At 38.1% G+C, this 20,446-nt stretch overlaps 1 protein-coding gene across 5 annotated transcripts in view; it reads right to left on the bottom strand.

Annotated features, from left to right (window-relative positions):
* LOC133572602 (eukaryotic translation initiation factor 4 gamma 1-like) overlaps nucleotides 1–20,446 on the bottom strand; it is a 99,242-nt gene that overhangs the window by 32,360 nt on the left and 46,436 nt on the right. For 3 of the 5 annotated variants that reach the window (XM_061925420.2, XM_061925421.2, XM_061925423.2), the window contains 3 exons: nucleotides 17,675–17,814; nucleotides 3,905–3,994; nucleotides 3,270–3,360 (listed from right to left, as the gene is read on the bottom strand). In XM_061925420.2, coding sequence (XP_061781404.2) covers nucleotides 3,270–3,360; nucleotides 3,905–3,994; nucleotides 17,675–17,814 — 321 coding nt within the window. Of the gene's footprint in view, nucleotides 1–1,619; nucleotides 1,711–3,269; nucleotides 3,361–3,904; nucleotides 3,995–4,659; nucleotides 4,805–17,674; nucleotides 17,815–20,446 lie in introns of those variants that run through there. The other 2 variants (XM_061925424.2, XM_061925425.2) reach the window with 2 other exon arrangements.

Below are 20,446 nucleotides of genomic sequence, written 5' to 3'. Positions count from 1 at the left end.
TATTTATTTGAAAATGTATCATGGGAAAGTGTCTGTCGTTTTTTCGGCAGCATTGTAGCTATTGTATATACTTATTTTGGAATTTGTAGAATCTAAACTGTTATGGGCACCACTAATTGACACGTTTAATTGGCCATTTACTGATGAAGCGCAGAAAATATAAAAATAATTTCTCATCAACAAATAGTAGTAAGGCAGTGCTTTGGCTCTCGCACATACTGGGTGATAAACATACAGTACATGCATACATCCACGCTTACATACTTAGACATATATTGTACATACAAACACACGCACACACAATGTACATACATAAATACATAGACACACACATTCACTGTACATATCCATGCATAGATACGTACATATACATACATATACTCATGCATAGAATCACGCTTCAGCAAACATATTTATACATACCGTACATATGTACATAATTACACTCAAAAAATAGACATGCGAACATTCTTTGAGGAAAAAAAGAGAAAAACTAACGAAAAAAAGAGGAAAATGTCTATCAGCACCAAGTGCTGCCACGCAAGCCTGAATTGTTTTTTTTACAAAATTAAGATGTTTCCTGCATTTGGGTGCATTTATACACTATATTTTACCTTTAGATGTATTCTCATCTACCAACAACCTCTTTTGGCTGTCTTTTTGACACTTACATGTCCCATGTATATTACCACAAATTTTGTTTTTCATCAGATAATTTACCAACAATATTATCATTGAAAATGTAAAGCACATACCCTTGCCAAAGCAACAAAAGTTAATAGTTGCTATCCATCTTTTAATCATCACTTTGTTACTAGGCAAAATTTCTCGTGTATGGATCTTCTATCAAATTAATTCTTAAAAATGCTAACTACGGTAATATAGAATTTGGATTGCTCACTTTTTAGAAGCTTTTCATATTAAAACTGATAGGAAATAATAAATATACATTTAAATTATAGAGGTATACACCAGCACTATGTCTTTAGTAAGCACTGTACTCTTAATACAGTATTAATACACACGTCATTACTTCTGCTTTAGTTATGTATAACCAAGTTTGAATGTATAGAGATTTAAAGGCAATCATATAGAACTGTATAGTATGCGTACAGTACATTTACTTCTATAGTATTGTGCCTCCAGAGGAGATATCAAAACAGTTGCTTAAATATGAGGGCACTATGGACCACTCACTGTTTGTCGACAATTCAAAGACAACTTGGTGTCATCAAACAGCCTGTTATTGCCCAGTGACAATCATGTAGCTCCAAAAGGGTTATTTAATTGGTAAAATGCCAAAAAGATGTGGTTTTCATATTTCAAATACAAATAAAAATGCACAAAATTTGGCAATAAGCATTCTTTAATGGACAGAGAGGGTATACCTTTGACAATATATCCAGCAAAATTGTTACATTAGAGCCGTAACCGTAGATACCGCAGTTTGCCTGTCACACTGAACACTAGCTCCAAAGCCCACAATTATGTTTAGCTCAGAAATTTGAATTTATATGAAAAAAAAACAACAATATGTCCTGACAAAAAAATCATATAGTCAGGCAAATAATATGATTAGAAAATATTATAATCACATGGAGTACAGACGTAGTACTTGCCAAAAATGCATTCAGCTTTTTTATTCTTCCTGGCATTTTCCTTCAAACCTCAACAGTCTGTGATCCTGCGACAATTCCATATGTTTTCCACTTGTTGATTGTAATGTTCAGGGTCCACTGCATTAAAAACACTCAGCTGTTTGACAGCTTTCAAAAACTGTATTGCTTTGATGCCTTTTATGCTATGTGTCCTATGCATTTTGCTGTAAAATACAACATTGTGAATTACATATTTTACACTCCTCATTTCCCTTTATGGGTAGTTTCTAGTCAAACCATTTTATTCAGATTAATCACAGGGTCACTGTGGATTAAAAAAATGAAAAAAATCACCAATGAATAAAATAATTTATATTAATGGTGTTTCATTTGAGCAGAGCGCTTCAAGAAAAAAGGAAATAAATATTCACTTAATGTGTTTAATCATCTTCAATATCATGTTCATGTTACCAAAACCTTGGCTGTCACAATGTATCAGTGTTCTGTTTTGTGCAAAAGCGGTTGTCTATGTCACATTAGTGTACTTACAGGGTGCTAATGTAAAGTTTTCAATCAAGCGGTGTTTAGCTTACCATATTGACATAGACGTGAATAAAGTATTATTGTCCTCTAAACGTGTGATGCGTACAATAACTACAATGTTCAACATGCAGTAAGATATGCTATGAAGTTTATTTTGGAGAAAAAAATAGCGGTGATGTTCGTCTTCAAAATAAAAATTTCAACAGTGTACAGGGGTGGGGCTTGGAGGATTTAACTTACATCTAAAAGGACAGTTACCCCAAACAAACTGTTTTGCATGCATCCTCAGAAAGGGGGTTGAAAATGTGACAATGGAGCAAAATTTAAACATAAGCATATCCAATACATATTATCTCGACCAGTGTTTCTTAACCATTGAGCCCATTGTTAGACTGCGAGCGGCCCATTGTTGGACTGCGACCAACATATGTTTCTGAGCTGTGGTGCGAATGAGCTGCAGCAGTACTCAGCGGTAATACACTTTTCTACCATTTGTGGAAGTAATCCATCCATCCATCCATCCATTTTCTACCGCTTGTCCCTTTTGGGGTCGCGTAACAATCTCAAAGAAACAGAAGAAGTCTGGAGATAGTCTAAGTTTCTTAAGCGCAAAAAATATGACTTAAGTGGTGAAGCTGTATTTTCATTTGCACTTTAGTTTTATTGACATTTCGAAAGAGATATACGGTAGAAAATGGATGGACAGATGGATTTATAGTTAAACATATTCATTATTATTTTGGTTTATTTAGTTTAGCACATCGTAATTGTAAAAGGTATTTTTCGTCAGTTATTCAAAGTCCCTTCTAAAACAGTATATTTAATTAGTACTTATTTTTTTAATAAGCCTGACCTAAGCCTAAGGTTTATTTGTTAAATAAATATTCGTTGTGATTAACACATGGTTTCATATCATTTGTCAAGGTTGTAAACTGCAAGTAGGTTAGAGAAATTTCAGGGATGGATTGCGTTTACATTTTTAATTAGGATTACTTTTGATTGTGTTAATTTTGACAGCCATACTTTACATGTCTTAGTTTTGGACTGTACCAATATTATGCATATTAATGCAACTTCTTAATCAGTGTCGCCTGGGATTATAGTCAGGACTCTGCATATGGGACTTACCTGCTCCAACTGGTAGTGGTGCAATAGCAGCTGGTACAATCTCAGCATTAGACGGGACCACTCCTGTACTGTCTGATCCAGATATGGCAGTCTGTTTAAATTTAAGCATCAACATTTTTGGTGGTAAGAATAAAAATAAGGTGAGGTTAATTGCTCATGGGGCACAGACTTATTATTTTAACATTTAAATTACTGTGTTCTGATCAAATATTACAGGTTGGTCATTAAGAGGATAACCAGATGTTTCACATGGTGAAAAAAGACACATTAAAAAAAACATTAAATACAAAGTTGGATTCACACAATGTATTAATAACACAACTTTCCTTCTCCAGGAAAACTGTTACTTTGTTGTTAAAAATCCTCCGCATTTGAGTTTAGTTTGTCTTTTCCAATCTGTAGAAAGACGACAGCAGCAAGCCCTTGCCAGTTGACATATGCTCTCTCACGGAATATTGTGCGCCTCGCCATATGAAATTTATCTGCAGTTTATTGTCCCATTAGCTAGAATAATGCCACACTTACAGTGCCTCACCTGACCGCAGGTCACTGATTCAAAGCATTTTCAAATGTCAATTAAATAAGAAAAATAAGGAAAAAACAGTCAGGTAAAGGCCTACATTACAATAACTTACCTGTGGTGGTGTTGGGGTAGAGCCACTGCGGCCCCCTGACATAATCTCCTCTGTAATGTCTCTACCACTTTCTGGGTCTTTTATTCTGATCTATTAAAAAAAAAAAACAAGGGAATCAGTGGTCGAAGTTATGCAGTGCTAACAGTCAGGAACAAAAATACATTTACAAATATGCTGCATCCCTAATGTTGCATTGATTTAGATTACCTTTATAAAAGGGAAATGCAGAGTAATAATGAAATATATTGGGGGAAACACAGTAGTCCTTGAGATAAGAACCTCCCATCTTGCATTCCTCCAGTTTTCAGTTTGTTCTCATGACATTAAATGCTATATTTCTCACATTGTAAACATGCAGGAACAGCAAAGCACTAGCCACTATGAGCACCCATTTACACGTTAAACCAAAATATAATGAAATATAGGGGTTTGTTTAAAAAAAAAAGTTAGGAAAACAACATAATTTAACTTGGCACACAACATGCAAAGAGGAAAAGAAGTTAATGTGCAATCACTTGCTCATATTGAGTGCCACATAAACATTTTTGAAACACTCGCTCACTCACAGACGACATGCTTATTCTAGGAAGTCAGAGCTGCTGAGAAACTGGTATGAGCCAGAATGCCACTAAAAGTGACGTGCACAGTCATGGGACTAAAGTGAAAAATTTAACCTTGAGCTAACACACGCAACAAAGACGGTGGCCTCTAGAACTTTGACTCAAAAATCACAACGGTTGGCAAACATGACTAACCTTTATCAAGCAGTGTCCATTGCCCGCTATTTGTAACAAGAGCACGGAAAAAACTATTTCATCCTGGGAGTGGAGCAGCAGCTCAAGCGGGGTCCAAACTTGACAAAAAAAAACGCAGGCCGGTGCCGGAACGCTTTACCTAATCTTAACTGTTTCAGGCTGACAACCGAGCAGGGTTGGGCTGGGCTGTCAGTTGGCTCGCTAACAACTTCACTCCCTCTCTGCTTCACTCATTTGATGAACAGAACAGGGAGGAGGGAACTAGGATAGCCACTGGAGCTATGGTATTGGAATGTGCAACTCCCACCCACAGAGAGTAACAGTTAAAGAGGCCCAGGGGGGAAGTAGGGGAGGGTGCAATATGAAGGAATGGGAGGGTTTCGAAAGAGGAATAGCTATAATCAATTGAGCGTCTACCAGTGAGAGTACCCTTTTGCTAATTTTTCCTCACGCTCATCAGTTGCTCACTTGCTAAAAAACAGACAAAACTAGCAGAAGAGGGAGTGCCAGAGAACCAAGTAAGGGAGGGGGTGGGGGATAGTTGGCCACGTGGAGCTGAGCAATGTGCTGACACGTCCCACAACCCCCTCCTGCTCTAGTTTTTCCAATGACATAAAGTAAGTGCAATAAAAAAGATAATTTGACGCAATCAGTATACCTGACTTTAAAAAAATATATGCTAACTATCAGGAAGCTAACACACACACTTTATAACTTTGATGCAAAAGCTTGCACACTCTTAAGGTAGCCTTGTGGTTCTTTGGCTCCAAATTGCTTACCTCTCTCTCTAAAAAACAATGCTAAAAGCTTTTAGTTGTATACGTGAGCACACAAAAACTGTTGGATAAAGCGCATTCATCCTCGCAAACAAATGTGTCATTATTTCTCAAATGGCCCTTTCTAATGGGTGTCCCCTTGGCCAATTCAAAGTCCAACCCCAGGCAACCCCAGTCTCTGATAAGCAGCCAAAGAGGGACCCAGCCAAAGGCAAGGCAAAAGAACAAAGCTCAAGGCATATATTCAGGCTGTGAATGTCTCTAAAACCCTGATTTATACAATACGACAGGAAGATTAAACACAGATATAGGTATAAATAGATACGACAATATTCTGTATTGCTAAATTTAAAAAAAAAAGGTTTTGCCAGTGTGAACTGTAAATTCTTAACCTAAATCTCAAAGACAATTACATAGGAGGCAGCAGACACACACGTTCTTAAAGGAAGATCGACTGCACCGTCTAGAAATGGGACATGAGCGGCGTAGTTTTACAGCACCTCATGTTACAGTCAAGTTCATTGCAGTCTATTTTAAATATCACATGGAAATCTAATACCAAAAATAGAAAACAATTACATTGTAAAAGAAAAAAGAAACATTCTTAATAAATCTGATATATTTATTGATGCGATTCAAAAGTCAAAAGTCATACAAAGAAATAATACATCATATAGTCAAAATAGAAGTTTCACTTACTGATACTATTTACACAATTACCAGATGAGGTGAAAGATTACTTTTTTCCTTGTCTACTTTTTTCGTAATTAATTTTTTTTCCTCTCTGTTATGGGTTTGTTATTTTGGTCAATGTATTTTTTTCCCCCTCACAATCTCACCTGCAAAGGCAAAGCTTTTAGTTGAAATGATTTCTCAATATCAGCAAAAAAACTAATGATTTGCACAAAAATAGTAAATTAAGTTGACCTAAAGAACCAAAACTAATACCTAAATTATACTAGTTTACAGTTAAAGGTGCCAAGTCATCATTAAATGGCCCTGATATGTCAAAAGACATTAATAAATCATGTTCTTTTCGAATACCGTATTTTTCGGACTATAAGTCACAGTTTTTTTTCAGTTTGGCCGGGGGTGCGACTTATACTCAGGAGCGACTTATGTGTGAAATTATTAACACATTACCGTAAAATATCAAATAATATTATTTAGCTCATTCATGTAAGAGACTAGACGTATAAGATGTCATGGGATTTAGCGATTAGGAGTGACAGATTGTTTGGTAAATGTATAGCATGTTCTACATGTTATAGTTATTTGAATGACTATTACCATAATATGTTACGTTAACATACCAGGCACGTTCTCAGTTGGTTATTTATGCCTCATATAACGTACACTTATTCAGCCTGTTGTTTACTATTCTTTATTTATTTGAATATGCCTTTCAAATGTCTATTCTTGGTGTAGGGTTTTATCAAACACATTTCCCCCCAAAAATGCGACTTATATATGTTTTTTTTCCTTCTTTATTGTGCATTTTCGGCTGGTGCGACTTATACTCTGGAGCGACTTATAGCCCGAAAAATACGGTAATGGTGGTTCTTTGGTGAGTGAACCTTCATCACTGCCACGGCAGCCATGTTTTTTAGTTTTGGTGACCGCCACCAGCCATCTGTTTTGAGTGACTTTCACCACAACATAACATCCCGGATGATAAAGTGAGAGCAGTGGACACGCCAAGTTTAGTTGTCGGCATGACAAGGAAACAATGCAGGTGGAGGAGCAGAAGGAATCAGTCAAGTCCAATGTTCCCTCTAATTTTTCGTGTGTGTGAGCAAACGCAAAAACTCCCTGAGCATTCAGTGGAGCCCATGTGAGCAACATCAGACGTGCACACTGTGGCTACACCAGCAGCACACCAGTCCCAAACCTGACTAAATAACAAGTTAAATCTCCATCCATCCATCCATTTTCTACCGCTTGTCCCTTTCGGGGTCGCGCGGGGTGCTAGAGCCTATCTCAGCTGCATTCGGGCGGAAGGCGGGGTACACCCTGGACAAGTCCCCACCTCATCGCAGGGCCAACACAGATAGACAGACAACATTCTCTTATTATTATAATCAAATGACAGCAGTCATTTCCATGAGATTATTTTCTAATATAAGTGTTTAGGCCCACTTACAATGACAATAACAAAAAATATTGTTTTTCATGAACTGTGTACTTGTATTGTTTGTCTGGGTGGAGGTCCTGCTTTGGAAATAATCTGCATACATTGCATTTAGTTCCCATTAAAACATTCACATGTTGCACAATGAGATGTAAGCAGGGGATCATGTGTACATTCCTGCAACTTCCTGTTTGTAAAAAATATATTTTTATTAGTATTTATTTAATATACTAACAGCATTTCATGATTAATATTTATAAATTAAGATTCCTAATAAATGACACTAGAATAAGCACACATTTGATTGGTAAATCATAGTGTAACGACCTGGAACTACACTTTATGTGTGGTGTTGGAGTTGTCCGACTTTTTGTGTGGCTGTAAACGCATCACTGGCTAAGTGCCATATGTGCATGTGTTGGCGCAAGTGAGAAAGAGCGAGCGGCTGCTGTTGATATAACAAAGTTGGTTTTGGTCTGGTTTGTACTGCAGAAAATGACCAGTTTTGCTAGATATAATTTTTTTTTACTAATGTTTTGGTGAGGTGTTTATGGCCGACAATAAAGAGTTTTGCTCAGTAAAGTGATCGATGGAATTCATGTCCTCAAAGTGTCTTGACAGACGTTACAATATTTGAACAATGATGACGAAAACTGTTTTCTCTGTCGTGTCCGTGTCGTGTCGAAAATTATTATGCGCTTATTTTTTTATTTGATTTTGTGCGTGGCATAGATTTGCCGTGCGCAGAGGACGCTTGAGTAGTGCGCAATTGCACAGGCGCGCATCTTAGAGGGAACATTGGTCAAGTCTGTAACTATAACCTACAACCTACTCAGTGGCCTTGTGGTTAGAGTGTCCGCCCTGAGATCGGTAGGTTGTGAGTTCAAACCCCGGCCGAGTCATACCAAAGACTATAAAAAAATGGGACCCATTACCTCCCTGCTTGGCACTCAGCATCAAGGGTTGGAATTGGGTGTTAAATCACCAAAATGATTCCCGGGCGCGGCCACCGCTGCTGCCCACTGCTCCCCTCACCTCCCAGGGGGTGATCAAGGGTGATGGGTCAAATGCAGAGAATAATCTCGCCACACCTAGTGTGTGTGTGACAATCATTGGTACTTTAACTTTACTTTAACTTTTATAAACTAAGGTTAAACTTCTACAGGATCTGTATCTCTCCAATGCTAGATCCTGAATGTAGACATGTATATATTGACAATAAAATGATTTTCTATTCTATATCATGTTAATAACTTCACTGCTCTTCTGCTTCAAACTCTTGTAAACGTTAGGCTGAAGCCAGCTATACAATGAACTACGCTACGAGCTACAATGCTAACGTAATAACAGATTATATAACTAATAAGTGCATTGCCAGTATCATTCTTTATTTTGCCGCAGGACGATGACACTGATGTCTTAAATTAGAAGGCTGAGCAAATCAAGTTAACATTGCTAACATATAATTTCTAACCTACTGCTATTAGTTACCTTTTCATTGTCTCCTCTATTTCCATAAATAGGAGGCATCGAGCTCGCCAATAAAAACAGTTTTTCGGAAAATCGATCTTTTTGTTAAGTTTTGTGGTTAGTGAAGCACGACTCCTCTCTGCACACACTCAGAATGACAATGTTCACAGTTGAAGGCAAATTACCACGGATCAATAAAGTTAAAAGTAAAGCACTTCTTACTTCAAGAGAGGCTGAACGTTTCTTTAGTGATTTGTGCTGAATAAAGCAACCAACAACAGAGCATTTTTGTTCATTGGGTTTCATTGTGGACATGTGGCCTAACTACTCCTACATAAACTAAAAAGGGCAGACTCAGGCAAAGATCTTTGGGTACATTTGTACCATATATGGAGATATCCACAGACGTCACAGTCAGAAAACGTCACAGAACGGCTCATTTGGAGGAAGTATGAAGGCAGACAAGATTATTTTATAAATATCTCTGCAATGCCTCCACGGTTTGCTTTGAAATTTTCCTGGAGTTATGCAGATCCCAAATACACATAAGCAGGTACCAACAATTTAGAAATGTTGCATTTTGCATAATAAGGGTCCCTTTTAATTGATACGGTACCAATTCCTGATACTTGGTAATATATACTGGTACTCGGTGGTTCCATTTTGTAGTTTATGTTTATGATTTTCGGTACTTTTCTGTGTGTTTGTGGTAATAAACCTTAATTAATTGAACAATACAATCTTAATTTTTGGTTAACTAAACATTTAACACACAGCTGACTGTGCTGTCCAGTTGTTTTTTGTTTTCTTACAATTAGAATGGCCGGTCCCCAGAGTAAAGTTTATGTTTTGTTTTGCCGCCGAGTTGAAAAGTTAATGTGTCTGCACGGTGTCATATCAAGAATGAGTCACGTCCAGGCAGAAACGATTACTGGGTGAAAATTATGTTGTACAACGCCTCGCCAAAAGTGGCACTGGAAGCAGACAGAGACAGAGCACCGGACTTCATTCATATAGTGACATAACGAAAGTCCATGTCGGTTTATAAAACAAGTGAAAGAAGGTCTAGAACAAGTACAGACATGTCATGGAATCTGGGCATTGGAGGGGCCACAGACATTTGGACATAATACGTTTCCAACTCTGTGAGGACATTCTGGATGGATCAGCAGCTAGCAACCACTGCCACTGGCTATACATCAATGTAGCAGCGATATGAAAGATGAAAATTCTTTATCCACTGAAATACACCTCATTCTACAGCTTCCCTCAAATATGCTTGAACCAGCAGTAGTTTGGTGGGAAACTAAAGCAGAAATGCACTTCTGGTAGCTTTAATCATACTTTAATCTTGACGAGCTCGCTGCTACGAGCTACTTGTTATGCTACATCAGAGCTAGCCAACGTGATGTAACTTTCGATGTGTGAGGTTATAATTCATAATCTTTGCGTTGGTGCGTTGTTCATACTTCCTAACATAGTGTTTAGGGAAAATAAAGAAGAGGATGTTCGATATATTTGTGTTTGTACTGATTAATTTTTGTTGTTTGATGTTGTGTGTGCACTATATTAAAAAGTGATTCTTGTCCAATCAAAAAAAGTTAGGAAATGGCTGTCATTAGCTACCGGTACATCACACACACAATTTGCCAACATCGCTTTACAAAAGCTATATACAAAAGTTACAATGTTAAACATTGGTAGTACATAATAGTACAGTATATAACGGTAAAACCCTGTTTTTTTTTCAGTATTATAAACAGCAAAGGACACAAAACACTTGTTCTTCTGGTGGCCCGAGCTTAACATCGTGTTAGTATTTAAACTAATTTGCGGCTTCCTCCAACCTCCAAAGACATGCACCTGGGAATCGGTTGATTGGCAACACTAAATGGGCCCTAGTGTGTGAATGTGAGTGTGAATGTTGTTTGTCTATCTGCGTTGGCCCTGTGATGATGTGGTGACTTGCCAGGGTGTACACCGCCTTCCGCTCGAATGCAGCTTGAATAGGCCCCAGCCAATCCGCGACCCCAAGAGTGACAAGCGGTAGAAAATGGATGGAGGGACATCCCTCCATCTTCCTCCGCTTATCCGAAGTCCGGTTGCGGGGGCAGCAGCCTAAGCAGAGAAGCCCAGACTTCGTCTCCCCAGCTGCTTCATCCATCTCTTCCCAGGGGGATCCCAAGACGTTCCCAAGCCAGCTGGGAGACAGTCTCTCCATCGTGTCCTTGGTCCTCCCTGTTTTGTTTCCTGCCAGTCGGACGTGCCCTAAACACCTTCCCTGGGAAGCGTTTGGGGGGCATTCTAATCCAAGGGAGAGCCCCGCCAGCTGAAGGAGGAAACTCTGGAACTTGTCCTTTTGGTCATAACCATAGGGGAGGATAGGGACGTAGATCGACCAGTAAATTGAGAGCTTTGCCTTCCGGCTTAGCTCCTTCACCACAACAGACCGATAAAAGGTCTGCATCACTGCAGACGTTGCACCGATCCCCCTGTCGATCTCACGATTCACTCTTCCCTCACTCGTGAACAAGACCCCGGGGGGTGTATATTGTAGCGTCTCAGAAGAGTTAGTGCTGCAAAGAGTTCTGGGTATTTGTTCTGTTGTGTTTATGTTGTGTTACGGTGCGGATGTTCTCCCGAAATGTGTTTGTCATTCTTGTTTGGTGTGGGTTCACAGCGTGGCGCATATTTGTAACAGTGTTAAAGTTGTTTATACGGCCACCCACAGTGTGACCTGTATGGCTGTTGACCAAGTATGAATTGCATTCACTTGTGTGTGTGAAAAGCCGTAGATATTATGTGATTGGGCCGGCACGCAAAAGCAGTGCCTTTAAGGTTTATTGGTGCTCTGTACTTCTCCCTACGTCCGTGTACCACTCCGTATAGCGGCGTTTTAAAAAGTCATACATTTTACTTTTTGAAACAGATACCGATCATTTCCAATATCACATTTTAAAGCATTTATCGGCCGATAATATCGGCAGTCTGATATTATCGGACATCTCTAGCTGAAACAATACATTTCTTTATCGTTTCCACCGAAAAACGTTACTCTGGGAACAGGTTCTGAGTCTCATTTGCAAATATGCATACATTTCAGTGTGTTGCCGTAGCCAGGAAGTAGTCTTTGTACAATTTAAAAAAGACAAAGACTGGCACATTTAACTTAATGAAAAGGTGTTTATACTGTAGATAATGTACTTATTAAACACCAGCTGTTTGATTGTAACGTTCCTCTTAGCTGTAGTTTGATGACCAATTTTGGAGTTGTTGACATCACCATGTAAAACCACTAATGCTCGTCAGTAGCATGTATATGGTATATCCAATGCTTTCAAGCGCTTTCTACAAAGCAGGCTTGGCATGGAAAGTGGCAATATTACCGAGAGGTAGTTGGCTATAAATATGCCTGTTTGTGCTTAAGCTGGTGCCAAAGATTGATTGATTGATTGATGATACCTTGATGTCTTTGAAGAGCGTGTGCATTACAGTGTGCTGCTGTGAAAAGTCATTTCTAATTTGCATTTTAGAGAGCACCTTAAAAGGATTATTTTCTAAAGTATCATCTAAGGGTGTTTTGATTAGGGTTTTATGCTGCCTAGTCCCATAACATCTATACAAGTGAGATCAGCCGATTACATGTACTAAGTGTAAATTTTAGGATTTATTTATGGTGCGAGCTATGGACTTAAATTATCTGAAAAAGTAACCCAAAAAAATCGCCTTACTTTTTGGGAAGTGAACTAGGAGTGGATCATACTGCAAATTTGGGCATTGATTCAATACCATGTAGTTGCAGGTGCAGTATTGGCAATAATGATATTGAGATTATTACTTTTTTATTTAAAATATTTAAGATCACTAAATTATTTTGCTTTTTAATCACAATTTTAATCAGCAGAAAAACACATGAAGCCACTGTAATGACATAAACTACAAAATATTTCCTTATTTTATTTTATACAATTGTTTGAGTAATATAAAGTCATAATCCACCTGTCTCCAGGGATTTACTTCCTGAATTTTTAAACATTACAAAAACGACAAAAAATGCATAGTGTTAAAATAAAATATTAATCTAATCGCTAGTATCAATCATCTACTGTGCTACTCTTGGTATCAACTGCATCAATTTATGGAGCAACACAAAATCCTGCGTGATCGCCTGGCACACGACAGACAACATCAGAGCACAACATTGCTTTTGTCGCTGTAATACAGTGCTTCTCAATTTTTTTCTGTTACGCCCCCCCTCGGAAGAAGAAAATATCTTGCGCGCCCCCCCCCCCACTCTCCACCGTGACTATAAATAATATAATTTGTTGTAATTATTCCTCTGCATAACATTGTAAGTTTATTAACATTAAAGGAAACAACACACGGGCCTTTTCTGAGTTTCTCACTGTGGTTACAATGAAGCCAAGTGCTACATACACTTCGTTATATTCTAGTACGGAAGAAAAAAAACATGTTCCTCGAGGTCACACGCCCTGGCATTACAGGACTGCTGTAATATCATCATCTTTTTAGACTTATTAATCTACTTGTTTAATTTGCTGTTAATATCTGCTTACTTTCTGCTGTAACATGGTTCAATTTACATGTCTGTGAAAGTGAACTAAGCACTTATTCGGTTGTTTCAAACTAGCTTAGTGGTAACATGTTTCCTTGTCATCTACTGCTCTTTTTCTCAATATGTCACTTTTTTTGTATTTTTCTCTAGTTCCACTGTGATATTACTTATGAGAAATGAAGTTTATTTGCCGCAATGGAGGTGACATTACCTTAGAGGGGCCGCACTTCACTGAGTATGGATTAGGGATGTCCCGATCCAGGTTTTTGCACTTCCGATCCGATACCGATATTGTTTTTGCATTTCCGATCCGATACCGATACTGACCGATACCGATACTGATACCGATACTGACCGATACCGATACTGACCGATACTGGCCTATCCGAGCATGTATTAAAGTTTAAAGTTATTTAGCCTACTTAGTTGTCAGAATCATGTTGAAAAGGGTTTTAGTACTCTTGATAACAACTAGCCAGCTGAATTAGGGGAGTTTGAATAATACACAATGGTTGGTAACAAGAAACTGACCTGTTTATTCAAGGATAAACACTAAATAGACAAAATTATACATGACAAACAGAAATGGCATCATTGAACTAGGGCTGGGCGATATGGCCTTTTTTTAATGTTGCGATATTTTAAGGCCATATTGCGATACACAATATATATCTCGATATTTTGCCTTAGCCTTGAATGAACACTTGATGCATATAATCACAGCAGTATGATGATTCTATGTGTTTTGATTGATTGATTGAGACTTTTATTAGTAGGTTGCACAGTGAAGTACATATTCCGTACAATTGACCACTAAATGGTAACACCCCAATAAGTTTTTCAACTTGTTTAAGTCGGGGTCCACTTAAATTGATTCATGATACAGATATATACTATCAGATATATACTATCATCATAAGACAGTCATCACACAAGATACGGTAATCACATTGAATTATTTACATTATTTATAATCCAGGGTGTGGAGGGGGGCGCCAGATGTAAGTGTCAAAAAGACAGCCAAAAGAGTTTGATATGAGAATAAATCTAAAGTTAAAATATAGGGTAGAAATGCACCCATTTGCAGGAAATGTAGTCTTGATTTTCAAAATTTTCTTTCAAGGCTTGCATGTCTACATTAAAACATTCTTCTTCATACTGCATTAATATATGCTACTTTTAAACTTTCATGCAGAGAAGGAAATCACAACTAAAAAAATCACTACTTTTTTCATACGGTGTTGATGTGGAAATTTTTGCCTCAGCATTTTGATGGTGTGGGCGTGTGGCACCGAATGGAGATAAGTGTCTCGACAGACGTCACAGTATTTGAACAATGATGACGAAAACTGTTTTCTCTGTCGTGTCCGTGTGTCGAAAATTGTTATGCGCTTATTTTTTTATTAGATTTTGTGCGTGGCATAGATTTGCTATGCGCAAAGGACGCTTAAACAGTGCGCAATTGCACATTAGAGGGAGCGTTGCTCGCACGGCTGCGCTAGCATCACAGCTAATGTTAGCCATGCTGCTACCTCTCTGCTCGGGAGGACGTATACGTATGTGACGTGTGACGTGACAGTATGTGACGTATGTCGTGACAGTATGTGACGTGTGTAAGAAGGTGCACTTGCTGTCTGTGAGAGGGAGACACAGGAAAGAGTGAGAAGAGCCTGTCATGTAATGCCAGCAGCTAAAAGCAACTGCGTGAGAATTGACAGACCTGTGGATGTGTTGAAGGTGTGCTGGAAAATGCGGAACGGAAATTACGGAGCAGCAGAAAAGTGCGTTGGAAAACACGGACCGGAGGTTTTTTTTTTAAAACTGGATCTGGATCGGCATTTTCCCATGCCTTGTTGATACGCAATTTTTGGCAAATATCGGCAGCCGATCCGATCCAAATATCGGATCGGGACATCCCTAGTATGGATATACACAAATTGTTAGCAGTAGCTAGTAGTAAGTAGCCTTGTCTGTAAGTGAGCTGTAAGGTATGAGCTACAAGTGATCATTTTGTGATCAGCATTAGAAAGCATTGATTGTCATCTGGCGATCACAAAGTTTTCCAAAGAAATTGGTCAATAATGCGAAGTGGCTTATCGATTAGAACAACACTAGTGGCATCTTTTTCTCCTTAGGTAGGGCCATTATTTTCCGAAGCAAGGTGTATGTGACGTCGACTTATGTGACGTCATTGAAAACGTTGACAACGTTGACAAATTGTCTCAGCCTTATTGTATTGCATTGTAGAGTAAGTAGATAAAGTTTTTTGCCACTTAAATGTCAAAGAAATGCCCTATATTTAACTGTCAACTTCTAGTATCATCTAGTATCGATATATTGCCATTCTGAATTTTTTTCACCACTACACATCACTAATACCGTATTTTTCGAACTATAAGTCGCAGATTTTTTTATAGTTTGGCCGGGGGTGCGACTTATACTCAGGAGCGACTCATGTGTGAAATTAACACATTACCGTAAAATATCAAATAATATTATTTAGCTCATTCACGTAAGAGACTAGACGTATAAGATGTCATCGGATTTAGCGATTAGGAGTGACAGATTGTTTGGTAAACGTATAGCATGTTCTATATGTTATAGTTATTTGAATTACTCTTACCATAATGTTACGTTAACATACCAGTCACGTTCTCAGTTGGTTATTTATGCGTCATATAACGTACACTTATTCAGCCTGTTGTTCACTATTCTTTATTTATTTTAAATTGCCTTCCACATGTCTATTCTTGGTGTTGGGTTTTATCAAATAAATTTCCTCAAAAAATGTGACTTATACTCCAGTGCGACTTACAGTATATACGTTTTTTTCCTCCTTTATTATGCATTTTCGGCCGGTGCGACTTATACTCCGGAGCGACTTATACTCCGAAAAATACGGTATTAACAAAACAAAAATTTGAAACAGTTTGAAAAATAGCGCATGCGGCTCTGAAGTACAAACTGTGGCTCCAAGTGGTTTACAAGTCAACAAAAGCCAGTATCTTAACAGTGGTAAAGGGCTGTTCTTTCAGCACCATGGTTTTGGCTTTGGTTTTCGAACGCCATGCAGATAGAACTTTTTTTTTTTTTTTTTGCGGCTGGCTTTGGAGCAGCTTTTTTAGCAGCAGGCACCCTGTTAAGCGATAAAAACTTTGTCGTAGCGATGCTGCCATTTGAGGTTGCTGATAACGTTTGATCTCCATGTTTTTTCCTCCTTGTGGAATGTTTGCAGAACATTGGGTGCTAATAACATGTAAATGTCTTCCTCTACAATAGTGAAAAAGTCCTACAAGATCAACGCCATGTTTGTTTACAGTGAGCTCAGGAGAAGTTTACCACAAGCCATTTACAGCACGAGCAAGAGAAAAGGAGTGCTTGATTTGCTCACCCGAACCAACCTACAGCACAGTGCGGGTAATTTCAGCTTTTTGGAGTAATTTTTTTAAAGCAATTTTTTATAGTATCAGATTGGTATGTTATGACATCATAATAACTCATATAAGGTCGATACTTCGCTGTCCGATATTTATCATGCACACCTCAAATATGAGCTAAGACAGTAACAATGATTCCTCCTACTACAAGTGCTCATGAGGTGAGTTACGATGCGTATTGCCACCTACCAAATAGTGTTTTATAGACAAACTACATTCCCAGACAGCACAGTTATCATTTGTTTACATGTGAGAACCAACAGGTAGCACCAAATTTATAAATTTGTCACATCATTTTGACATAATTGTGAGTAAACAACAAAGGAATTCAATCCAATCATTCTTAACAATCACTCAATCTGCTATTACTCTAAGTTTATCCCTACAAAATACACCACAAAATGAAATTAACAAGTGAAGAATAAACAGAGAGCATTGCTAATGTACCTATCCATAGGTGATAACCTATTTAGATGTGTTCAAAGGACTTCACTATGCATAGTCACCATGATAGAAAATACTGCAGGCCAATAAGGGTCCATCATAAACTTAATTGAAATGTTGGGAAGAAAAGCAGATACCCACCTTTTCAATATGTTTCTATAAATAGAACAATAGACATTACCTGTTTACGTTCCCGTTTGGTGTGGATGTGTTGAGGAGGCTGAGGTGGTGGTTGCTGCTGTTGAGGGGCTGGGTTCATGATGACGGGCGATGCCTGAACTGGAGGGGTAAACTGAGGTTGGGTTGAATAATAAGCCCCCGCTGTGGATCAGACAGAGAACAATATTAATCAAAACAAAGGCCTACACCAACAGCTTTAAAACGACACCAACATAGGCCTGACACAGAGAGACAAAAACACACAGTCTATGGTCACACAATCATTTACGTCAGGTAAAATGTAAAAGACAAAGAGGCTCTCTCCTTATCATTCAAGACATAACAGCTGCAACTTCAGTATTATCTAATGAGGGTACAATATCATGACAGTGAATTCACTGCACTTTAACCACCTTGGTGTCAGTTGGATGTGGAGATAATTTGCATTTGCATCTTTATCTACCCAACATTATGGAAAACATTCTAAAACATTAAGTGGTAGCAAATGACTAAATTAATGAATTAATTACATTGGGAGACTTGTAAATGTCAATGAATCAATTATATTAATAAAATGTAAGTAATTCAAAGATTATTTATTCGATGTATTTATTTATAAATATTTTTATTCACTTTAATGTAATGTATTTTCTTGTTATTTAAGTAATGTGTTTAATTATTTGTATTTATCTTTTATTATGTATTTATGTACTAAAACACTTTTCCCAATTCATCACAATCTATCATTACACATTCTCTATTCTTTTCATTCCCTATCACAAAATGGTTATAAATTACCACAAATGAAATGAACAAACTATCAGTAATTGCTGAGATATGGAAAAAGTGTTGGATTTAATGAGCTTTCCTTCCTCCTACTCTTTTTGAACATGTTGAATTGTGCAACTAGAAAAGCAGTCAGAGTGCAGACTTTTGCCAGATCCCATATCTCAATAAAAAAAACAGTCCTGAATCCAGACTGTGATCCGAATCAGCCTCAAAATGTAATCACTTGTTACTTATCCCATTTCTGACATTTCCTAAGAGGTAGATAAAAATCTGCCGATCACTTTTTGAACTATCTATAGAGGAATAAAAGAAACACAGTGAAGCTTCTTGTCAGTCATCCAGTGTCTTTGTCTCTGTGGGTGGAGGTGGGGTCATTTGCATATAAACACACACGTTGAAGCTCGTAAATTAAACGTAAGGTACTGTAACGTAGTAGAATATATCTGGATCAGCCACAAAATGAAATGACTTGTTCATTATACCATTTGAATATTTCCTTAAAGGTAGATGAAAATTCGCCAATAACTTTTAAAATAATGCTTTGGTGTAAAATTTGCTCTATTGTAGGGTTGCGCTACTCAGACGATATACGATATAAATTATATACATTTTGGCGACAATAAAGTTTTTAATACTAGCGTTATATCGTAATAATGCATGGTGATGACACATTCTAGCGGTTTTCCGCAAAAAAAATGTCACGTGAAAGCCCGCTTCCTCATTAAAACTTAGAATTCTAGCTTGCGTCTAATGTCCCTCCACATCTCAAAACCACATCTAAGTCAGGCATTGTGCTCCACCGTAAGAAGATATGTTAAACGCTAACTGCAAGCCAGAGCCCTAAATGTAAACAAAGATGAACAGATCAATACAAATATCACCAGTAACAATACAGGATTGATTCTACAGTGGTTAGATCTATATTTTTTATTATCAGAAAATATTTAGGAGTAAAAACGAAATGTAGTAGCCAGTAGTAGGAAATAATCAAAATATTTGATTTGATATTGTTACACCGCAATCCTTTGTTTTGCCTGAAATTGTGATAAAAAATGTCATCGTTTAATGATATTAAAAATGTATTAAGTATTGGAACAACAGAAGATTAAGTGTTGAGTAAATGTTAACTGAAGTGTTGATATAACCATGTTACAATGGAAAGTAACCAACCATTAACAATAAATTAGTAAGTAAATTAATAACAGATTTGAGAAAATAGAACAGCTGGAATTTACGCAACCTCATACATTAGCAGCCAAATTAGGAGCCTTTGTAACCGTTGTGAAATGGTTCTATTATCATTTACATTCCAAGTAACAGATCGTGATATTTGTCGTCATTGGATTATATAGCATGAAGTGCTCTAAAACTTGCTGGTAGACGGCTGCGTTGACCCTGGATCTCAGGAAACAGAGTGGACCGACACCAGCAGATGACATGGCACCCCAAACCATCACTGATGGTGGAAACTTTACACTAGACTTCAGGCAACGTGGATCCTGTGCCTCTCCTGTCTTCCTCCAGACTCTGGGACCTCGATTTCCAAAGGAAATGCAAAATTTGCATGGTTGGGTGATGGTTTGGGGTGCCATGTCATCTGCTGGTGTCGGTCCACTCTGTTTCCTGAGATCCCGGGTCAACGCAGCCGTCTACCAGCAAGTTTTAGAGCACTTCATGCTTCCTGCTGCTGACCTGCTCTATGGAGATGGAGATTTCAAGTTCCAACAGGACTTGGCGCCTGCACACAGCGCAAAATCTACCCGTGCCTGGTTTACGGACCATGGTATTTCTGTTCTAAATTGGCCCGCCAACTCCCCTGACCTTAGCCCCATAGAAAATCTGTGGGGTATTGTGAAAAGGAAGATGCAGAATGCCAGACCCAAAAACGCAGAAGAGTTGAAGGCCACTATCAGAGCAACCTGGGCTCTCATAACACCTGAGCAGTGCCAGAAACTCATCGACTCCATGCCACGCCGCATTAACGCAGTAATTGAGGCAAAAGGAG

This window comes from Nerophis lumbriciformis, linkage group LG30 (genome assembly GCF_033978685.3).
Source record: "Nerophis lumbriciformis linkage group LG30, RoL_Nlum_v2.1, whole genome shotgun sequence".
NCBI lineage: Eukaryota > Metazoa > Chordata > Actinopteri > Syngnathiformes > Syngnathidae > Nerophis > Nerophis lumbriciformis.
This window is presented reverse-complemented; position numbering and strand designations above follow the sequence as displayed.